Raw genomic sequence first — 19,456 nt, forward strand, 5'->3', positions numbered from 1 at the left:
CTTTCAAAAACAGATTAACTAAGATAAATCCTAAGATTTAAAGAAAACATAATTCCTTTATAAAAACTACATAATACACCAACTAAATAAGTTAATATTCAGAACAGGGCAGTTTCTTATATAGAAAACATAATGACTCTATGGTGACATACTTCAGACCTTAAGAGAATTGTGTAACTCTAGGTATGACTGTGGCCCAAGAACTCCCTGAATGACTGGGATCCCCTATGAATAGTGGGAAAGTGACTAATGCGGGAAAGTTATAGTGAATGACAGAGAAACATGAACCTACGCATCAGTCAAGGGACACTGTCTTTGTATTTTATTAAAAGCAAGCTCTCCAAAAAGCAACACACACACACACACACACACACACACACACACACACATTTGTACACGGAGACATATACATAGGTGTTGTGTGTGAAGCATCCCTAGGTATTGAAATTTTGCCACTTAAAATGTGTTTGTGTTGTTTACCATTTTGCAGTCACCATTATGTTTTGATCATATATACGTATATCTTGTTGAATCATTTTAACTATGTAATGATGCATACTATACCCCTACATATTAGCTATGTATGTGTATGCCTAACCAAAAAAGGTGATACAAGGAAGGGAGTAAGTTTGTGAGCAGTTATGCAATTTTTTGACTATATCATTTCGGGCAAGTTTCTTAAACTCTTTCTGCCTGTTTCCACATCCATAGTATAAACACTCTTACATAGTTGCCATGAGTATAAACACTAAGTCCAGTGACTGGAACATAATACACCTTGGGAGATCATTGGCTATTTTCTGTGAATATCAAGTACTTTAGTTTAAACATAACTTTGTTTTCTAACTAGATTAAATTATGAAAATTGTGGCATACATGTATAAAAATGAAAACAACATAACAATGCCAGAGAATTTTTAAACAAGATGATATTTCAAACACTGAAAGTCAATCTCTCTGCCTCCAGGTTAACATGTTCCTCAAATATCTCAGTTCATCTTACTTCTTAAAAATGTGCATTGAAAATCTGAATGAAATTAATATTACTGAATTTTCAATTATGAGGCTGTACTTTTTCAGTCATACCTGTTTGATGCATTTTAAGTTTTCTTAAAGACATATGAAACCAAAGAAATTAGTTGGCCTCAATCCCCAAGCCCCCCACAAATAAACAAACAAAAATAAAATCCCAAACAAGTACATATAATAAAAAGTAAACAATGTTGCTAATTAACAAATTGATCCTTAACTTTTCATTTGATTATGATTTACCTACAACTTACCAAAATACGGAGAAAACTGCAAAGAAAATGCTTAATTTTGTTTCTAAAAAAATAGGTCCCAAATATTGGCTTTTTTTTTTTTTTTTTTTCAAGTTCTTCTTTCAACTTTGGTAAAGGAGCTCAACAATTCACATTATTTAAGGTAAGAACTCCCTGCAAGGAGGAGAAATAGGCATGGTGTCATCTCCCAAAATAAAGGGCAGTGTGTGCCAACATGGCATCAGGGAATGACTGTGATCACAAGACAGGCCTTGATGAGGGGCAGGCCTGAAGGATCTGGAAACTCTCCAGGATGATTTAGAGAACACAAGAGTGGGCAGAGCCAACTGCCCCAATGAAAGCATAGCATACAATTAAGGAAAATGAACCAGGCAGAGCTGAGTTAAAGATTGAGATTAAATGGTGTTTTTGTGAGTTATAATAACTTTTAAAAATTTCATTACATTTGTTGGCGTGACATAGGTTAATAAAATTATATAGGTTTCAAGTGCTCAATTTTTAACATACCGTCTGTATATTGCATTGTGTGTTCACTACACAATAAATTTGTAATTTGTATTCATGATCCAAAGAAAACATTTTAGTAAATACTAAAACAAAACAAGATAAACACAAATGCATGGTTTGCTTGAAACGGAATATTTAGTAAATTCTGTCATTTTTAAAAATATTTTCTCTTCCATGGATACTTTAAATTTATAAGAAACTTGAACCTTATACACATACAAGATGTGGCTACATTTTCTCCATTTTTTTTCAAAATATATTTTTATTGATTTTTTAAAGAGAGAAGGAGAGAGATAGTTAGAAACATTGATGAGAGAGAAACATCGATCAGCTGCCTCCTGCACACACCCTACTGGGGATGTGCCCGCAACCAAGGTACATGCCCTTGACCGGAATTGAACCTGGGACCCTTCAGTCCACAGGCTGACACTCTATCCACTGAGCCAAACCAGTTTCAGCTCCAATTTTCTTGAGAAAGATTAAATCTAGATTCAATCCATGTGTTTTTTAGGACCCTTTAATTTCACCATAGTCTTGCTGAAGACTTTTACTTCAGTCTGATTTGCTAATCCTATGTAATAAAAGCCTAATATGCTAAGTGTCTGGTCAACCTGTCAGCTGTTCAACCAATCAAAGCGTATTATGCTAATGATGCTAAGGCTGCTCAACTGCTTGCTATGATGGGCACTGACCACCACAGGGCAGATGCTCTGTCCAGTAGATTTAGTTTGTTGCTGGGATCTGGCCGATTGGGAGTGAGCAAGACAGGCCGGACACACTCTGGAGTCCTCCTATGGTTCCTCCCTGGCTGACCAATATCCTGTGTTTCTCCCCAGTCCTGATTATGCACTGGTGGGGTCCCTCCGCCTGGCCTGTGCCTTCTTACAATCTGGGACCCCTCAGGGGATGTTGGAGAAGCAGGCCAGGTCAAGGGTCCCCAATGGTCCATGAGTTCGTGTACCAGGCCTCTAGTTAATAATAATATTATAGAATTTCATAATACATATGTACATATATTACTTTAACTGTACAATAACCCTGTGGGGAAGGATTATTGTACAGAAATGACAGGTTTCATTTCTACTTATTTTTTATTATGGTTGATTTTAAACAGGAAATAAACTTAAATATTGTTTGGAAATCATAGATATAAGAATTATTAGACCATGTTAAGAATGTGCTCATTTGCCAAAACCAGTTTGGCTTAGTGAATAGAGCATCAGTCTTCGGACTTAAGGGTCCCAGGTTTGATTCCGGTCAAGAGCATGTACATTGGTTGCAAGCACATCCCCGGTGGAGGGTGTGCAGGAGGCAGCTGGTTGATGTTTCTCTCTCATCGATGTTTCTAGCTCTCTATCCCTCTCTTCTCTGTAAAAAAAAAAAAAATCAATAAAATATATTTTAAAAAAAAGAATGTGCTCATTTCATGAATGATATAGCTAGTATTTAAGAGAGGCCACCCGGTTATGCACTATCACACAGCACATTTTGGTAGAGTTAGAAAAAAAACTTCTAACTGTGGCTTTAATTTCAGAGCACTTTCCCCTACATTTTAGCTGTACTGACTTTTTATTTATTTATTTATTTATTTTTACTGATTTCAGAGAGAGAAAAGGAGAGGGAGAGAGAGGTAGAAGCATCAATGATGAGAGAGAATCTTCAATCAGTTGTTTCCTGAACATCTCCTACTGGGGATCAAGCCCCCAATCCAGGCATGTGCCCTGACCAGGAATGGAACCATGATCTCATGGTTCATGGGTCGACGTTCAACAATTGATCCAGACTGGCCAGGCTGTACTGTCTTTTTAAATAGAGCGGCTATCATCTATAATAATTTATAATGACAAAAGGGTAATATGCTAATTAGACCAGACATCTTCTGGACATCATTCTGGACGTCCTTCCTGACGGAGCTGTGGCTGGGGGGAAGCCAGCCCGGGTCCCAGGTACATGCTGGCAGCCAGAGGAGGGAAGCCCGGGTCCTGGGTGCCGGAGGGAAGCTGTGCTGGAAGCCTGGAAAAAGGAAAGCCTACTCTTGCATGAATTTCCATGCATTGGGCCTCTAATTTATAAATAATGTCAGCTGATTTAGTCAGCATTATTTTATATTTATGATTGTTTTAGTTCAACTATCTTATCTATTTCCAAAAAATGTAAAACTGAAACTCTGTCAAAGAACACCCAGTTTTTATTCTTATCTTTTTACAAGTGATTTATTTTATGTAACCAAAAGAAATTTTCAATTATTATGTTTTACTTGAAATGTTAAGATTAATGGTTTTAACCACTTTGTAGTTTCAAACGTTTGAGTAGCAGTTCAGACTATAAAATATTCTTTTGGGAAAGCACATGCACTCTGGTGACTCAGAGAATAATTTAAATATAAAAGTAAAGAAAACAGATGAAGAGATTAAGAGGAAAAAAAAAAAGCCCTCAAAGAAACAGATAACAGTATGGTGATTACCAGAGGGAGAGCAGGTTGGAGGGAGGTCAAAGGAGGTAAAGAGGGATGGCATGTTCCCTGACTGGGATGCTGATGGCGGACCCCAGTGGAGGCACCACAGATCTGCCATGATGCCCAGCTTGGGGGGCAGCCCCCGGTGGAGGCGCCTGCAGGCTTGCTCAACGATGATGTGATGCTGCCTGCGTGCATCCCTTCCCAGCGCTGAGATGACTCCGCCTGCCTGCATCCCTGGCCAGGAATGTGACACTGCCTGCATGTGTCCCTGTCCAGTTTATTAATAAATTTACATATTATTTTTATATACATTTTACTCATTTCCTTTCATCTCTGACACTTCTATTATAGAGAAAGGGCAAATAACATTATTAAAATATTTCCTCTAATTAATTCCCTTTTAATGTGCATGAATTTTGTGAACTGGGCCCCTAGTTCGAATATAATGCAATAGTAGTTTACACAAGCCATGCAATTAGCATCACATCTTTCTCCCTACACCCTTAATATATGCTTATTAGTGATTGATAGACTTAGTACATGCTTATTGTGCACCTACTGTGTGCCAGAGATGATTCTAGGCACTGTAGATAGCTTAGGGGATGAGATCAGAGATACAACAAGATGCTGATGAAGCAGATCCTTATGGACCTTTGCAGAGAACTTTATTTTTTTGTTACTTAAGATAGAGAGCCCCTGCAGGGTGTTGAGCGTATCATCGCATCATCGGCTTTAATATAGACAGATGTTGATCACTGTAGTTGCTGTGTTAAAAAGAGACTACAGATGGGCCAATGTTGATGCAGTAAGACAAGTTTGGAAGAGCAATTATGATGATGCTTACACTGATTTTGCATATAACTTCAATGATTTTCTAGTGTAGAAATGTTAAAGTCAGGCTTAATTCCTTTTCTCTAAGTTATAAAATTGCTCTCTGCATATTCTAATCTCATAGACAACTTGCCACCTTTCTGATCCCTATATGGAGGGAATAATTTATTCATTTTCTGTCAGATGTACATTAAAAACATGCCACAGGATTTTATCTTAGGCAGCATCTATAAAAATTATTATATAATAATGTACCATGTGTTTCTAAATTTAATGATGAGATTGCACCGAGATAATTTCAAATACTTTTAAATATGAATATGTGCATAATAATATATGTGTTTGAAGATTAGTGCATCCAGAATTCAGAGATAATAAAAAAAATTGTCTATCCCATTCTTGCTTTGGAATTTCAGATACCATATTAAGAAGCAGAGATAAAAGGAGAAAGCAAGGAACAACTTGAATGCTGCTAAAGTAAGCCTCTACATTGCAGCAGCTCACAACGGTGTGTTATATATAGAAAGAAGATCAGCCATTGGTTTTAATCCTGCCAAATAAAACTGAACTATTGGAATGGCATGCCACTTGACCTTTCGGGGTTCAGGAGCAGTATTTAACTGGTGTGAAGGAAACACACTTGCAAAGTGTCTTCTTTGACATGACAGATTCTCCTGGAGGTTCACACAATGTTCAAAAGGCAGAAGTCCCTTGTTTCAGAAAGCAAGAGAGACCTTTCTTCCACAGCAAAGAATGACATGAGAAAATTTCACTCTTTTTCTCAACTTATACTCTCAGCGGGCCCTCTGAAGTCAGCTCCAGCAGTGAAACATTCAAAAGCAGCTCACTTTGAGATTGAAATACTTGATGCGCACACAAGAAAGCAGATATGTATTGTGGATAAGGTGAGTTTGTTTATTTAAATTTTCTCTTCTCTGCTACAATGATTATAAATCTCTAAAATGCTGACCAGACTACAGTAAAACACATTCCTGGTTTTTTATTTTTAATGAGTAGAATAGACACTTTATATATTGTTTCAGTAGAAGAAATTTACTGCATTTCGCATCATCAATTTAAACGGTAGCTAATAAATATTAGGTTGACCATTGTCAGGAGGCAAAATTTCCATTGTTTGCCTTCTCATTGTACACGAGAAAAAAATGCCTCTACATTTTTCTCCTCATGCAATTGAATATTCATATTATCAGAGAGTTGTAATAGTATTTGTAGAAAATAGCAAGCAAAAGTCACTGAAATTACTAAAAATTCTATTTAATATATATGATGAAGTCTCTCCATTAAAAATTATTTAGGATTGATTTAATTATTTGTCTTGATAAACGAACATCTCACTTTTTATAAAAAGTTTACTTGTTTCAAAACCACAGTTTCTTGCTTTAACGTTGCCCAATTATATTCAAGCATAGATGTTTAATATATAAAGATAAAATGTAAATATAAAAATATATATTTTCTAGTTTATGTAATCTTGTGTACATTGTAGATAACATATGCATATACAATACCTCAAACACTTTTTAGTCTTTCAGAAGTTTGAAAAGATACTAGTAGTTTAATTTATTATGAGGAAGATCGATATTTTAAATAAAACATTTACTTATTTTTCTTTACTGATGTTTAGTTTTTGCTTTTGTTCTAAAAATAAAATAAAATCACTGATTCCATTCAACTAATCTCTAGTCCTGTTTCTAGATAAGAAGGGAAGAGAAGTACTTCTTTACTATTTTAATTGCCAAGAAAATAATAAATACTTTCTTGTTTAGTAATTATAACTTATGATCAGTTTGTTTTGAGGTAATATTAACTTTTATTTATTGATGGAAATAAAAAATAAAGCACTTTTACAAGTTAATATAGGACATAAGTGCAACATAGTATTAAAACCATTTTTATGCAACTCTAAATCATATTCTCTTTGTTTAGTACTATTGGGGCCATATATACATGATGCATATATATGTTATATATAAATAATTATAACTTATTAATTTAATACACAGCATAAGCCATTCTGTCATCTCAGTAAATATTTTATATTTTTGCATTTTATAAAAATAAAAATAATATAATCTGGAAGTTGCTGACATCTTTGATTGCTCACCATTGAAAAAGCTTTAAAATAATACATTTAAATTAAGGGGAATATGGCAATCAATGGGATAGATGTTAAATTGGTCAAGGATTTACAAAGATCAAGATCCTAAAATGAAGTTAGTTACTGGGTGCTTTCTGATATGTATTTAAACCTTGACCAAAAACCCACATAAAAAGCAGATGTGCTCCTAATTATTTTCCTCACAGTTATATCTCATGTTATTGTGATTTCATTTGAAGCTAAGACATGGCATTTTACATTCTAATAATATTTAAATTGGGGGCGGGGGGGAAAGCATCCAGAAATCCAGCATTTTTTGGAGATATGTATTTGGCTCAGGAATCTCATATTTGAAATGTAAGATTTCTGGTATTTGCATTTCCAGTAGCAGTAAGGTCATGGTAAGAGTCTTTCATTGCATTTAGCTCTATCCACCATACAAAAGAAGTATTGCTTATGACTTAATCCTTATCTTTCAGTAAGTACTGCCTAATAAAGTTGTGAAAGTTATAGGTCATGCACTCTGGAAGTATGCATAGCTGCACCGAATACCTGCCACATCAATCACATTTATCAAGGCTCAGGAAAGTCACTGAGTTGCTAAACCCAGGACCATTATTTAGAATATAGGTTAATAAAAATCTATTTGTAAGTGTACAGTGAAGAGGAGGAACAGTATATTTAACAGGCTTAGCATAGTGCCTTGCACAGGATTGAGAAAATATTTTTTGTAGTTTTAATAATCATTTAGAGAGATAAATTTAATGTATGTAAAAATCTAAGAAAAAAATAAGTGGCGAACCTTGTGATACTGGCACAGAATTTCCATTTGACTTCTTAATAATTATCCATTAACATGATTAGTTAAGATATACATGTTTAGGTATCTTAAATAGGATGTACGTATCTTAGTAATTTATTCTGAGCTCTGCAGAAATTGTGTCTGTATATAAATATTATAAGATCAACCTCAGAATGGACAAAAGAATGTACCAAGGATATTCATGAGACCAAACTATTGAGAGAATTCCTGGAATTAAAGAAAATATATGGAATCCTGTTCTGCACACACACACCCCCCAAACAAAACACTTTCTATTGCCTTAAATATCTTCTTCAGCTTGTGCCCCATTTCCCTCACTATTTTCATTGTGTTCATTCATCTGCCCATCATTTATCTTCTCATTTTATCCTAAGACACACTCCATTCAGGTACCTTCCTCTATTACTTTCCAGGATCTGAACTTGCTGAGGCCACCAGAGACAGTGACAAATACCTTGCTAAATCCAAAGGTCAATTCTCATACTATCATATTCAGTTTATGAGCAACATATGAGCATTTGCCACTGTTAAGTACAAGTACATCCTCTTTAAAACACTTTCGCTATTTGGGTTCCAGGATAATACTACACAGTTTGTTTGTTTTTTTAAACCAATATTATTTGCTCCTTTCTTTTCTCTTGCTTCTTCTACTTTATCTAACCTATCTATAATGTGGACTGTCATCAACTCAGTCATCAGAACTTCTCATATTAGATAATCATCTGTGTATCTATCATCTATCATCTGTCATCTATCTATCTATCATCTATTTATCTAATCTATCTACATTATCTATCTCTGTGTTTACTAGGAATCTCATATTTTGCATACCCAAAACTCAAAATTTGATCATCTCAAAAAATTTTTCCACAACATTTTTTAGGTCAATAAGTGGAATCTAAGTGTTTTAAACACTTAAAGCTAAGTGTTTTCAAATATCTCAAGGCAAACACTTAGAGGCAACACAATTTATCTAATCTCACAACACACATACAATCCATCTTCAGGGTTGTGCCTCCACATATATCCAGACACTGAAACATTTTAACCGCCTCTCCTACTAGAACTCCTGATTTTTTTCCTTCTGTGTCAGTCCTTAGTACCTTCAAATATATCCCCATACACTGCAACAGAACAAGCCTGTTAAGTTGTGTCAGATATCATTCACTGCTCAAAACTAGTCAGTGTCCTCCTTTAGGTCTTGACTCAACCTGTCACTTTTTTTCTTATGGAGTTTCCTTACTACTTACTTAAAATTTCAAAATCTGGCAATATATTCCATTACCCTTTCTTGCTCTATTTCTTTAATAGCACTTATTTATTTTTCATTTTGTTTATTATTTTGCCTCCTTTTTTTTTTTTTTTTTTTTTTTTTTTTTTTTTTTTTTTTTTTTTTAATGCCAGCTTCACAAAACCAGGGATTTGGTTTTTATCACTCCTGTATATCCAACATTTAGAACAGTGTTTGGCACAAAGAAGACATTTAACCACTATTTACTAACTAAAACAACTCCTCTTTAAAAGATATGTGGTTTTTATAATGCACTTTTGTTTAACACTGATAGTTTTAAGGTAGAAATGTATAAAACTTAAAAATAAATTTTCCTATTTTCTAAATCAAACTCTCAATGGAATAAATGTAAATATGTTAATAGAAAAAGCATTTAAATCATCCATTCTACTGAATGCCCAAATTCCTCTTGGTTTGCTACAAACAATGATGTATATAATTTAACTTTAAATTAGTGTATAACCTGCTAAACAGTTACATTATAATTACAAAATCTAACATGATTTTCACAAAGGTGACAATACAGATGGGGGTATTTAACTAATTTAATTATTTCCCATGAATGATTAAAATATGACTAAACAAGGATAAGGTAGAAAATAGGTTTAAAATATATTTTTAAATGCCATTCTTAAATACTTATTGGAACATCAAAAATATATCATAAATAGTAATTTTAAAAATTTAACAATGAATTATTTCTAGATGCTAATTGTCCCTGTCTCACTTCTATTTTGTAAAATGTAAGAAGCTTATCTTGTGATAAGTCAATGATCCAAGAGCACGGCGGGAACTCTGAAAGCTTGAGTTGATAAACGTTTCCAATATCATCCCATTCTTTTTTCTCTATTTTTTTTCCCCCCAAGAAGCTTGATCACTAGAGCTCTCTTTCTCCTATTATTTAATTTGTTTTATGTCAAAACTCTCAAAAGCTTTCCAAAGACTGTTTCAAATAAAATAAGGCACTCAATAAATCTCCCATCCTTCTTACAGCAAAATGCCAGTTCTTACCAGAAAACAGTAGAGAGAATTACAGTGCACTAAGACTACATAAAAATTGCACTTTTAATGTTTAGTTAGAAATTTTGAGAATTTTTAACTTCTGACATTACCATTTTTAATATTTCATCTTGGGCAAGCTACTTAGCACATGGATGCTTCCATTGGTTCATTTGTAAAGTGAGAATGACACCTGTTTTAATAAAAGGCTAATATGCAGGCTGGCCAACCACCCATGTTCCCTCCCCCTGGCCAGGCTGGCCAGACCCCACTCCAGGACTCTCTCTCTCTCTCTTTCTGTCTCTCTTTCTTTCTCTCTCTCTCTCTCTCTCTCTCTCTCTCTCTCTCCCCCTCTCTCTTTCTCTCTCTATCTATACACACACACACACACACACACACACACACACACACACACACACACTGAGTGGCCAGATTATTATGTGTTCAGAAATCATAATAATCTGGCCACTCATTATATATAAATGACATTATTTTCTGTTTCTTCTGTTCTTCTCCTTCATCATCCTGCTCCTTTCTTTTTTCTTCCACATATCCTCCTCCACCCTTTCTTCCCATCCCCACCCCTCTTTTCTCTCTCCTTTCTCCTACTTATTATGTAGCTCTAGAAGCCCAGTGTATGAAAATCATGCACTGAGGGTGGGGTTGTCCCTTGGCTCAGCCTGCACCTTCTCCAATCTGAGACACCTTGAGGGATGTTCAACTGCCCGTTTAGGCCTAATCCAGGTAGGATTAGGCCTAAACTAATCCAGGTAGGATTAGGCCTAAACTAATCCAGGTAGGATTAGGCCTAAACAGACAGTCAGACATCCCTCTCACAATCCAGGACTGCTGGCTCCCAACTGCTCGCCTGTATATGTCTTCCTGATTGCCCCTAACTGCTTCTGCCTACCAGTCTGACCACCCCCTAACCACTCCCTGCCAGCATGATTGATGTCTAACTGCTCTCCTGCCAGCCTGTTTGCCCCTAACTCCCTACCCCTGCAGGACTTTGTTATCCCTAATTGCCCTCCCTGTAGGCCTGGTCCCCCCAACTGCCCTCCCCTGTAGGCCTAGTACTCCCCAACCTCTCTCCCCTGCAGGTGTGGTCACCCCTAACTGCACTCCTCTGCTGGCCATCTTGTGGTGACCATCTTGTGTCCACATGGGGGAGAGCCATCTTGTGGTTGGAGTGATGGTCAATTTGCATATTATTCTTTTATTAGATAGGATTAGATAGGATAGAGGCTTGATGCATGGGTGGAGGCCAGCTGGTTTTCCCTGAAGGGTGTCTTGGATCAGGGTGGGGTTCCCTTTGGGCATGGGGTGGCCTGGGCAAGGAGCCTAAGGTGGTTTGCAAGCTGGCCATGCCCCCCGGCAATCCAAGTGAAGGCACTGGTATCGGGGATTTATTTATCTTCTATAATTAAAACTTTGTAGCCTTGAGAGGAGCCAGGGAAGGTAGAAAGCTTCCTTCTTTCATCGCCAGGGGAACTCAAGATTCCCCCTCTCTCCAGATCTGTGGCTGCCCCAATTTTGTTGGGCTTTTTGTTCACTTATCTTCTCTAACTAAAACTTTTATCCTTGAGTGGAGGCCTGAGCCCTCCAGGGTGTGTGGAAAGCTTGGCTTCCTCCATCATTGGGGGCACCTCAAGCCTTCTGCTCTCTATCTAGCTGCAGCCATCTTGGTTGGGTTAATTTTCATACTAGCTCCTGATTGGCCGGCGGGTGTGTCTTGTGGATGTAGCAGATGTTTGGTCAATTTGCATATTCCTCTTTTATTAGATAGGATAATATAGTTGAAAGCTTATAAACTTTAGATTGAGTCATAGCAGAATTTATGTCTGACTGCTGTATCTTTTCCCATGGACATGATCCATTATCTCTGCACTTTAATATTATTTTCTATAAAATGATTTAAGTATTATTATCATTGCCCTTTACAAGGGAGAAATTGTGGTGCAGAGAATTGAAATGAAGAACTTAATGTGTGTTAGAACCAAGCTATGAACCTGCCCAATGCATGTTTTGTGCCTTGCTCTCAACTATTATACACCCACCAAATCCCCATGCTCAGTTTGATTTCATGACTGAGCAGTCTGACTGATGACACAGACATTGTGTTTCAGTATAAAGAAGATTTTATATATATATATGTATATATATATACATATATATATAATTTTTTTTTTTTTAATTTTACTGATTTTTTACAGAGAGGAAGAAAGTGGGATAGAGAATTAGAAATATCAATGAGAGAGAATCATCATTCAGCTACCTCTTGCACACCCCCTACTGGGGATGTGCCCGCAACCAAGGTACATGCCCTTGACCGGAATTGAACCTGGGACCTTTCAGTCAGCAAGCCAACACTCTATCCACTGAGCTAAACTGGTTTCAACTAAAGATGATATTTTTAAGGGATCATCTACTTGCCCTTTTATTTGAGACAAAATAAAGTTTTTAAGCATTCTTTCTATTTTTATATGTACACATAAAATAACATTAGTTAATAATCAAACCTAGATAATAAAAAATGTATTTAAAATCCATTTAATAAATTAAATACAAAATGTGCTATCGAGATTTATATTATTAAATATTACAAAATTGAGATTTTTTTTTTTGCTGAAAGAGGTTATAAGCATAACTATTTTCTATGAAACCAGAGGAGCTCCAACATCCACCCCTCATTTTGGATGTACTTGGGAATTTCATAATACTGCAGGCAGTTCTAATTTAAAAAAAAAAAAAGTGAACTTAGATTTATCTTATAAATGGTAATTTTATTATATTTAACAGATATATGTCACGAGAGGAAATGTGGTACAGTGGTTTATGTTCTGAGTGCAGATATATTTGTGTCTTAATTCGACACAAATAATTATTTCAAAGTAATATGTAAATTTGCAAATTATTATTTTATTATCTTACATTACTAAACTACTCTGACTCTTGATATTCTTTATAAAAATAGGGCAAATATCTGTCTTCCAGGAGTAAGTAAGGATTCTATATTTGTAACTAAAATGTAAAATCATGTGTGCACATGGTTAGTTGTGCATAAATGAATGTAATATTTTAGATAGTGCCAACCTATTAGAAATATGATTATTCCACTGAAGGGAAAGAAATAATGGAATTAATGCATCTCTAATATGACTATAAGATTTAAGCACTTTTTAAAATGATAGTCATGATTAACATTTTTAAAAATGATTCAGAAGCATTTTAAAATTGGAAAGCATAGTCACAGAGTCTATCTTTGTAGTACCAATTTCTATTTTTTAAATTTCCTTATTGATTAAAGTGTTATATCAATTTCTAGCTTTTTATGTCCAACTCTCTTACCCCAAATAAGATCAATTTGTTACCAATATCATGATATATCATGAAAGATGCCAGTGAAGATATAGCCATTGCATACAATGTAACAGTAGGGAAAAATAAACTCTAGAAAACTGTGCTGCACCAGCATGGCCAGGATCAGCAAGCCTAAGGGGGGAGGTGAAAGATTAAAGAAGACAGACCAGAGAATACAGCTGGGGCTAGGTGGGATCACTGCGCCTGGATAAGGAAACAGTGACCCAGCCTGCAAGCCGAAGCTTTCTTTTACAGGCAGAGCACACAAAGCAAAACAAGGGAGTGGTCAACAAGGTTACAAAGTTCTTGTCAGTTTCACCTTGTTTGGCAGCACTTGCTGCACCTCCCACAGCCCATTGGCTCCCTAGGAAGGAACTAGGGAGGATTACATAACTTATTTATGATAAGAGGGCTCTGACCTCCAAGCTGGGACTTGTTTGTGATCAGCCCTAGGCTTACCCCTATAGCTGCTCCCTACTGAAAACAATGCATGGGTAACATTTACAAAATCTTAAGAAGTTATTTTTAAAATATATTTTATTAATTTTTTTACAGAGAAGAAGAGAGAGGGATGGAGTTAGAAGCATCGATAAGAGAGAAATATCGATTAGCTCCTGGGTATGTGCATGCAACCAAGTTACATGCCCTAGACCAGAGGAATCAAACCTGAGACCTTTCAGCCTGCAGGCCAACGCTCTATCCACTAAGCCAAACCAGTTTCAGCTTAAAAAGCTATTTTTATTTATGCTTAAACTTTACAGAAGATGTAATTTCTATCTACTAATGTTAAAAAAAAATGAAGAAGAACAAAGCAATACTTAGAGAGATGGAGTTAAATTTATTACGCGTAGGTCCAGAGGAAAATGTATCTCAAATTCTGGGCCCAACATGCAGGAATTCTCCCTATTTATATGATTTTTACCTTCTTTGTCTCCCAAAGATGGAGTGTTTCCAGCCCCCTTTTGCAAGTTCTTAAAGAGTCAGTGTGTACTGGGCCTTGCAACCTCAACCAGAGGCCTGACCTGGCACCAGCACTGATGACCTTGTCTGGGGAATGTTAAACCCACAGAAACCAAATAGCAGGGTTAAAATTTCAAACAGCAGTTTTCATACAAGATGGATGCTTCACTAATACAAGAGATATAATGATATTCCACTTAGAAAGTCTACATATATAAATAAGTTTTAGAGGATGCATCTAGAAGAGTTAGATTTTACCAGATTCAGTGGTTCTCAAACTCTCTATTATGAGACTTTAGAATACCACAAAGAAGTATTTATTAATTCATTAGATATTTGTGGAGATATTTCTCTACTGCTCTATTAGGTGTTTGAGATAATGCATTTACTCATACAAATGCAGTTCAGATCTTTGTTGATTTTATTCTCTCCTGTGGAAGTCACACAATGTAGATGTAATTTTAGGTGCAAAGATATCTCTATAGTGAGAAAGAAAACAAGGCAATTTTGAGTGGAAAACATAGACAACTTTTTGGTGAAAGGAATATAATATTGCATTTTCATTTTGAGTTAAATTAAGTTTAACTAGGACTTCAATGTTTGGAAATATAATATATTAATAATTTCTATGTGTGAAACTGTTATGAAATTGCAAAGTAATAGTTGTTAAGTGGAGAACAGGTTGCCAGATGATGAGCTGTGGTTCAACAATAGACAAGAGAAACTGAAATAGACAAATTCTCACAGGTTTTGGAGGAAGTACACGCCCTACCCTGAGGGCCAAACAGGGAGGTCCTGGCAGAGTGCAGACAGAGAGGAGGCAGGCTCTGGGGCACATGCCTCTTTCAGGGTCCATGAATGGAATGCTTTCATATTCCTGTGCTACAGCTGAACTGATCAATTCAAAGAGCAGGATTTTAGTAAACCCCAAAGGGGTCTTCTCTAAAGTGCACACAAGGACAATGGACTGGGAGTTTGGGGGCTGTTGATTACTGTGCTACTGGGAAAATTACTTCAGGAATGTTCATTTACTTGTGACTCTGAGGGCCACTATCTTCTAGGGTGTGTACTAGCCTGAGGAGCTGGTGTCAGTTTAAAGTCACTGTAGGCTGCTAATATTAAGGCATCAATAGCATGGAGTAGTTTAGCTAAACTCTTTGATAGAAGATGTGAGTGCTGTATAATTATCAAAAAGTTGACAATGAAGGGATTAGTAGTTCTTTCGAGATCTAACAACTCAAACAGAAAAGACAAATATGGTGCTTACATAATACATTTCTGGGAAATAATCTTGTTTTGAAGTTTTGTTTGATTTTTATTTAGAAATTAAAAGCAAATGTTATATTTAGCATCTATCCGTGTTCAGTTTGACATTTTGCTGGTACTTTTGGAAAGCCTAACAAATAGATACCAAAATTATTACTTAATTTGTTTCTGTGACCTTCGTGAGTCCTTAACACACTTTTATTGTTCCTCTCATGTGCCTTAGTGCTCAAAGTTATTACTGACAAAGTTGTTACTTCCCTGTAACTATTCCTCATAAAATTAGGAGTTAAAAAATGAGCATAACTTAAGGCAACATAAAGAAACACAAATTCCACCCCTAGACAGTTTGGATGAGTGGATAGAATGTTGGCTTGCTAATTAAAGGGTCCTGTGTTCAATTCCTGTCTGTCCTGGGCATGTGCAGGAGGCAATCAATCAATGTATTCCTCTCACATTGATATTTCTCTCTGTCTTTTATTTCCTCTTCCACTCTCTCTAAAAATCAATGGGAAAAAATCCTCAGGTATGTATTAAAAAAATCCACAAATTCCATTTTTTTAATATTTTAAACTAGAGGCCCAGTGCTTGAATTCATGCACAGGTGGGGTCCGACCAGCCAGCGGGAGGGGCCACAAGAGGCTGGCTGGCTGCACTGCCCCCTTCAAACTGGCTGGTGGGCCACAGTGCACGTCATTGTGATTAGTCATTCCAGTCGTTCCAGTCACTTGGCATATATATATATATATATATATATATATATATATATATATATGAATTAAAGACTGCAGAGAGAGGTTTGAAGGGATAATATTGCAGCAGTTGGATGCCAATATTTATATCACATTAAGACTTTTTAAAAATATATTTTTATTGATTCAGAGAGGAAGGGAGAGGGAAAGAAAGATATAAACATCAATGATGAGAGAGAATCATTGTTTGGCTGCCTCCTTCACATCCCTACCAGGGACCAAGCTCACATCCAGGCATATGCCCTTGACCAGCATTGAACCTGGGACCAGTAGGTCTACAGGCCAACTCTTTAATGACTAAGCCAAAGTAGCCAGAGCACATTAAGACTTTTCATGCCTTCACATCTCATGTTTCTGGACACAAATTTGTGTTCACTAAGGTCTTAAGTCTGCATTATCAAGAGTATAGGCATAATGATATATATTTTTGCTAGAATTTGTATAATAACTGCATCGAATTTCAACACAGACCGAAATTATACATAAATATAAGTGATCTTTGATTATTCATGTATATTAACATTACATCTAACTTTCTGCTGTGAAAATTATGCTATTTGCATGACTACATTTCAAGAACTCAGAGATTTAGAGGGCAATCTTTGTTTGAAGTTGTCATCCCTAAAATGTTTTCACAATTGATTATGATTACATACAAACTCCAAAAATAGCTTACAGGGACATCATCCTAGAACACTGTCAATCCTTCATGCTTCCTTTCCTCTCTCTTTTTCTTCTTTCCTGTTTGTTTTTTCCTTCCTATCCATTGAAGAATACTAATTTTCCAGTCGTTAGGCACAGACACTGTGAGCACCAGGATGAAAAACAAATCAAACCAAACCAAATACAGGGTGGGGCAAAGTAGGTTTACAGTTGTGAGTACACAGAACACAGACTTCATTTTTGTATTACCATTTACCAAGTATTATATTATTTCCAGATGAACCAATGTAAACCTCCTTTTGCCACATCCTGTATATTCCTTCCCCTTAGATGTTCACAGTATTGTGATTGGTAATGAGGTGTAAATAGTCCCACACAAGATAGTGTAACACAAACTAAAACAGGTATGAGCAAAGTGGTGCTGAGCCCAGACAGACAATATTCTTTTCTAGTGAAGTAATTGAGGGTGGCTCTAGAAATCTCTTCCAGTTATAAATAGTCCCAGCACACTGAAGGACCGTCACGGGGATATGTGTAAGAGTAAAAGGTCATCTCCGAAAGTAAAAGTGATCTCTCCTCAATGCCTAACATCCTTAGCCTCTCAGGCTTTGACGGAAGGCACATTGCTAGCGAGACCTCTGGAGAATTGAGGAAGGGATGTGAAGATGAGTTCCCTACCCAGTTCAGTCTTTCAACGGTGCAAACGTATCAGGCTCCATTCCATTAGTATATTATGTTTTATTAGTGGATTTTTATGCTGACAATCATCAGATAATTTTCAATCCCTGTTGATCTACTGGGATTCAGCTGAGTAATCTGAGCACAGCAGTCTGTAGCCACAGAAAGCCTACGAAAGTCACACTCGTTTATTTCCCTATGAGAAGTTAATTCTTTTCGAGGCAGATTTATTTTGAACTGCCTGTTTCATCTAGATAACAGATACTTTATGTGAGGATTGATCTTAGTCTTATATCAAAGAAGCCTATATCTCTGCCTTCTTATAAACTCATCATTCTAACATTATTTTGTGAAAAGAGCAAATCCATTATTACCTGTCTTTTTTTTTTTTTTTCTTTTCTTATTGCAGTTTAAGTGTTCTCATTCCACACTTTTACTGCCTCCAAAATAAACATTTAATACTGCTTCATGTTTGGGTATTTCTAACTTTGCCATTGTTGGTTATTTGATTTAAAAAAAATCAAAGTGTAATATAATTTGTAATTTATTTTAGCAAAACATTTGATGAGTTACTGGCTGACTAATTGAGTCCTTTCATTGTCAACACCGGTCTCTCTGCCATTGAATATAGATTTATTACCTGCTTCTCATAAACTTCACTTAATAAGATTCTGTTATAATCCAAATTTAATTTAATCAGGAGTTTAACACAGAACCCTGAGGCCTTTATTTAGATGACATGCTCCTCATTTTTATAGATGGGCAATTTCAAAAAGTTCTCACTCTAAAATTTTTGATAAATTACTTTTATTTTAAAAGAGATATTTTATGTAGAAAGAATTTTAACTCTTGACATGGTAAGAAAAACATAAATAACAGAACAGCCACAACTGAGCTGTTGATTGCTGAAATAAAATCTGCTTCATTTTAAAATGGGAAGAAAACAAATACTTTTTTATAGTTAAAAAATGATTCTCAAATTTACTTATTTGCTTTTATTTTATTTTTAATTGATTTTTAGAGAGAGAGGAAGGAAAAGGGAGAGACAGAAATATCAATGATGAGAGAGAAGAGAGAATCTTTGATTGGCTGCCTTCTACACACCCCCTTCTGGGGATCAAGCCTGCAACCCAGGCTTGTGCCCTGACCAGGAATTGAACCAGCACTTCTTGGGGATTGGGTTGATACTCAACCACTGAGCAACACTGGTAGGCTATTTGATTTTATTTTTCAATCAGCATTTCTTGCATTGTACAGATAGAATATGAGATATTAGTTAACTGTACTTGTTGGAGGGTTTTCTTCAGTAGTCTTCTTTGGCCTTTGTTGGTCATAGAATCCATATAATTTATTGGTCCATGTAGGTCATAGTTCACAAATATAGGAACAATTCGGCTCAAGTACCTAATTTTCAAGCTAACTCTTCTTGGGGCTATACAGCGCTATCATTTAAAAAAAAAAAAATCTGT

General features: G+C 35.9%; 1 protein-coding gene and 1 long non-coding RNA gene across 3 annotated transcripts in view; one reads left to right on the forward strand and one right to left on the reverse strand.

Moving 5' to 3' along the window:
- The window catches only part of LOC311625855, a 956,586-nt gene that overhangs the window by 146,676 nt on the left and 790,454 nt on the right, over positions 1-19,456 (reverse strand). The window lies entirely within an intron of this gene.
- TECRL (trans-2,3-enoyl-CoA reductase like) overlaps positions 5,513-19,456 on the forward strand; it is a 72,827-nt gene continuing 58,883 nt past the window's right edge. The window contains exon 1 of one of the 2 annotated variants that reach the window (XM_084890482.1): positions 5,513-5,984. In XM_084890482.1, the coding sequence (XP_084746608.1) occupies positions 5,769-5,984 (216 nt within the window). In that variant the 5' untranslated portion in view covers positions 5,513-5,768. The remainder of the gene's footprint in view (positions 5,985-19,456) is intronic. The other variant, XR_014795570.1, reaches the window with a different exon arrangement.

Source organism: Pipistrellus hanaki, assembly GCF_964339955.1.
Source record: "Pipistrellus hanaki genome assembly, chromosome: 1".
NCBI classification, from domain to species: Eukaryota; Metazoa; Chordata; class Mammalia; order Chiroptera; family Vespertilionidae; genus Pipistrellus; species Pipistrellus hanaki.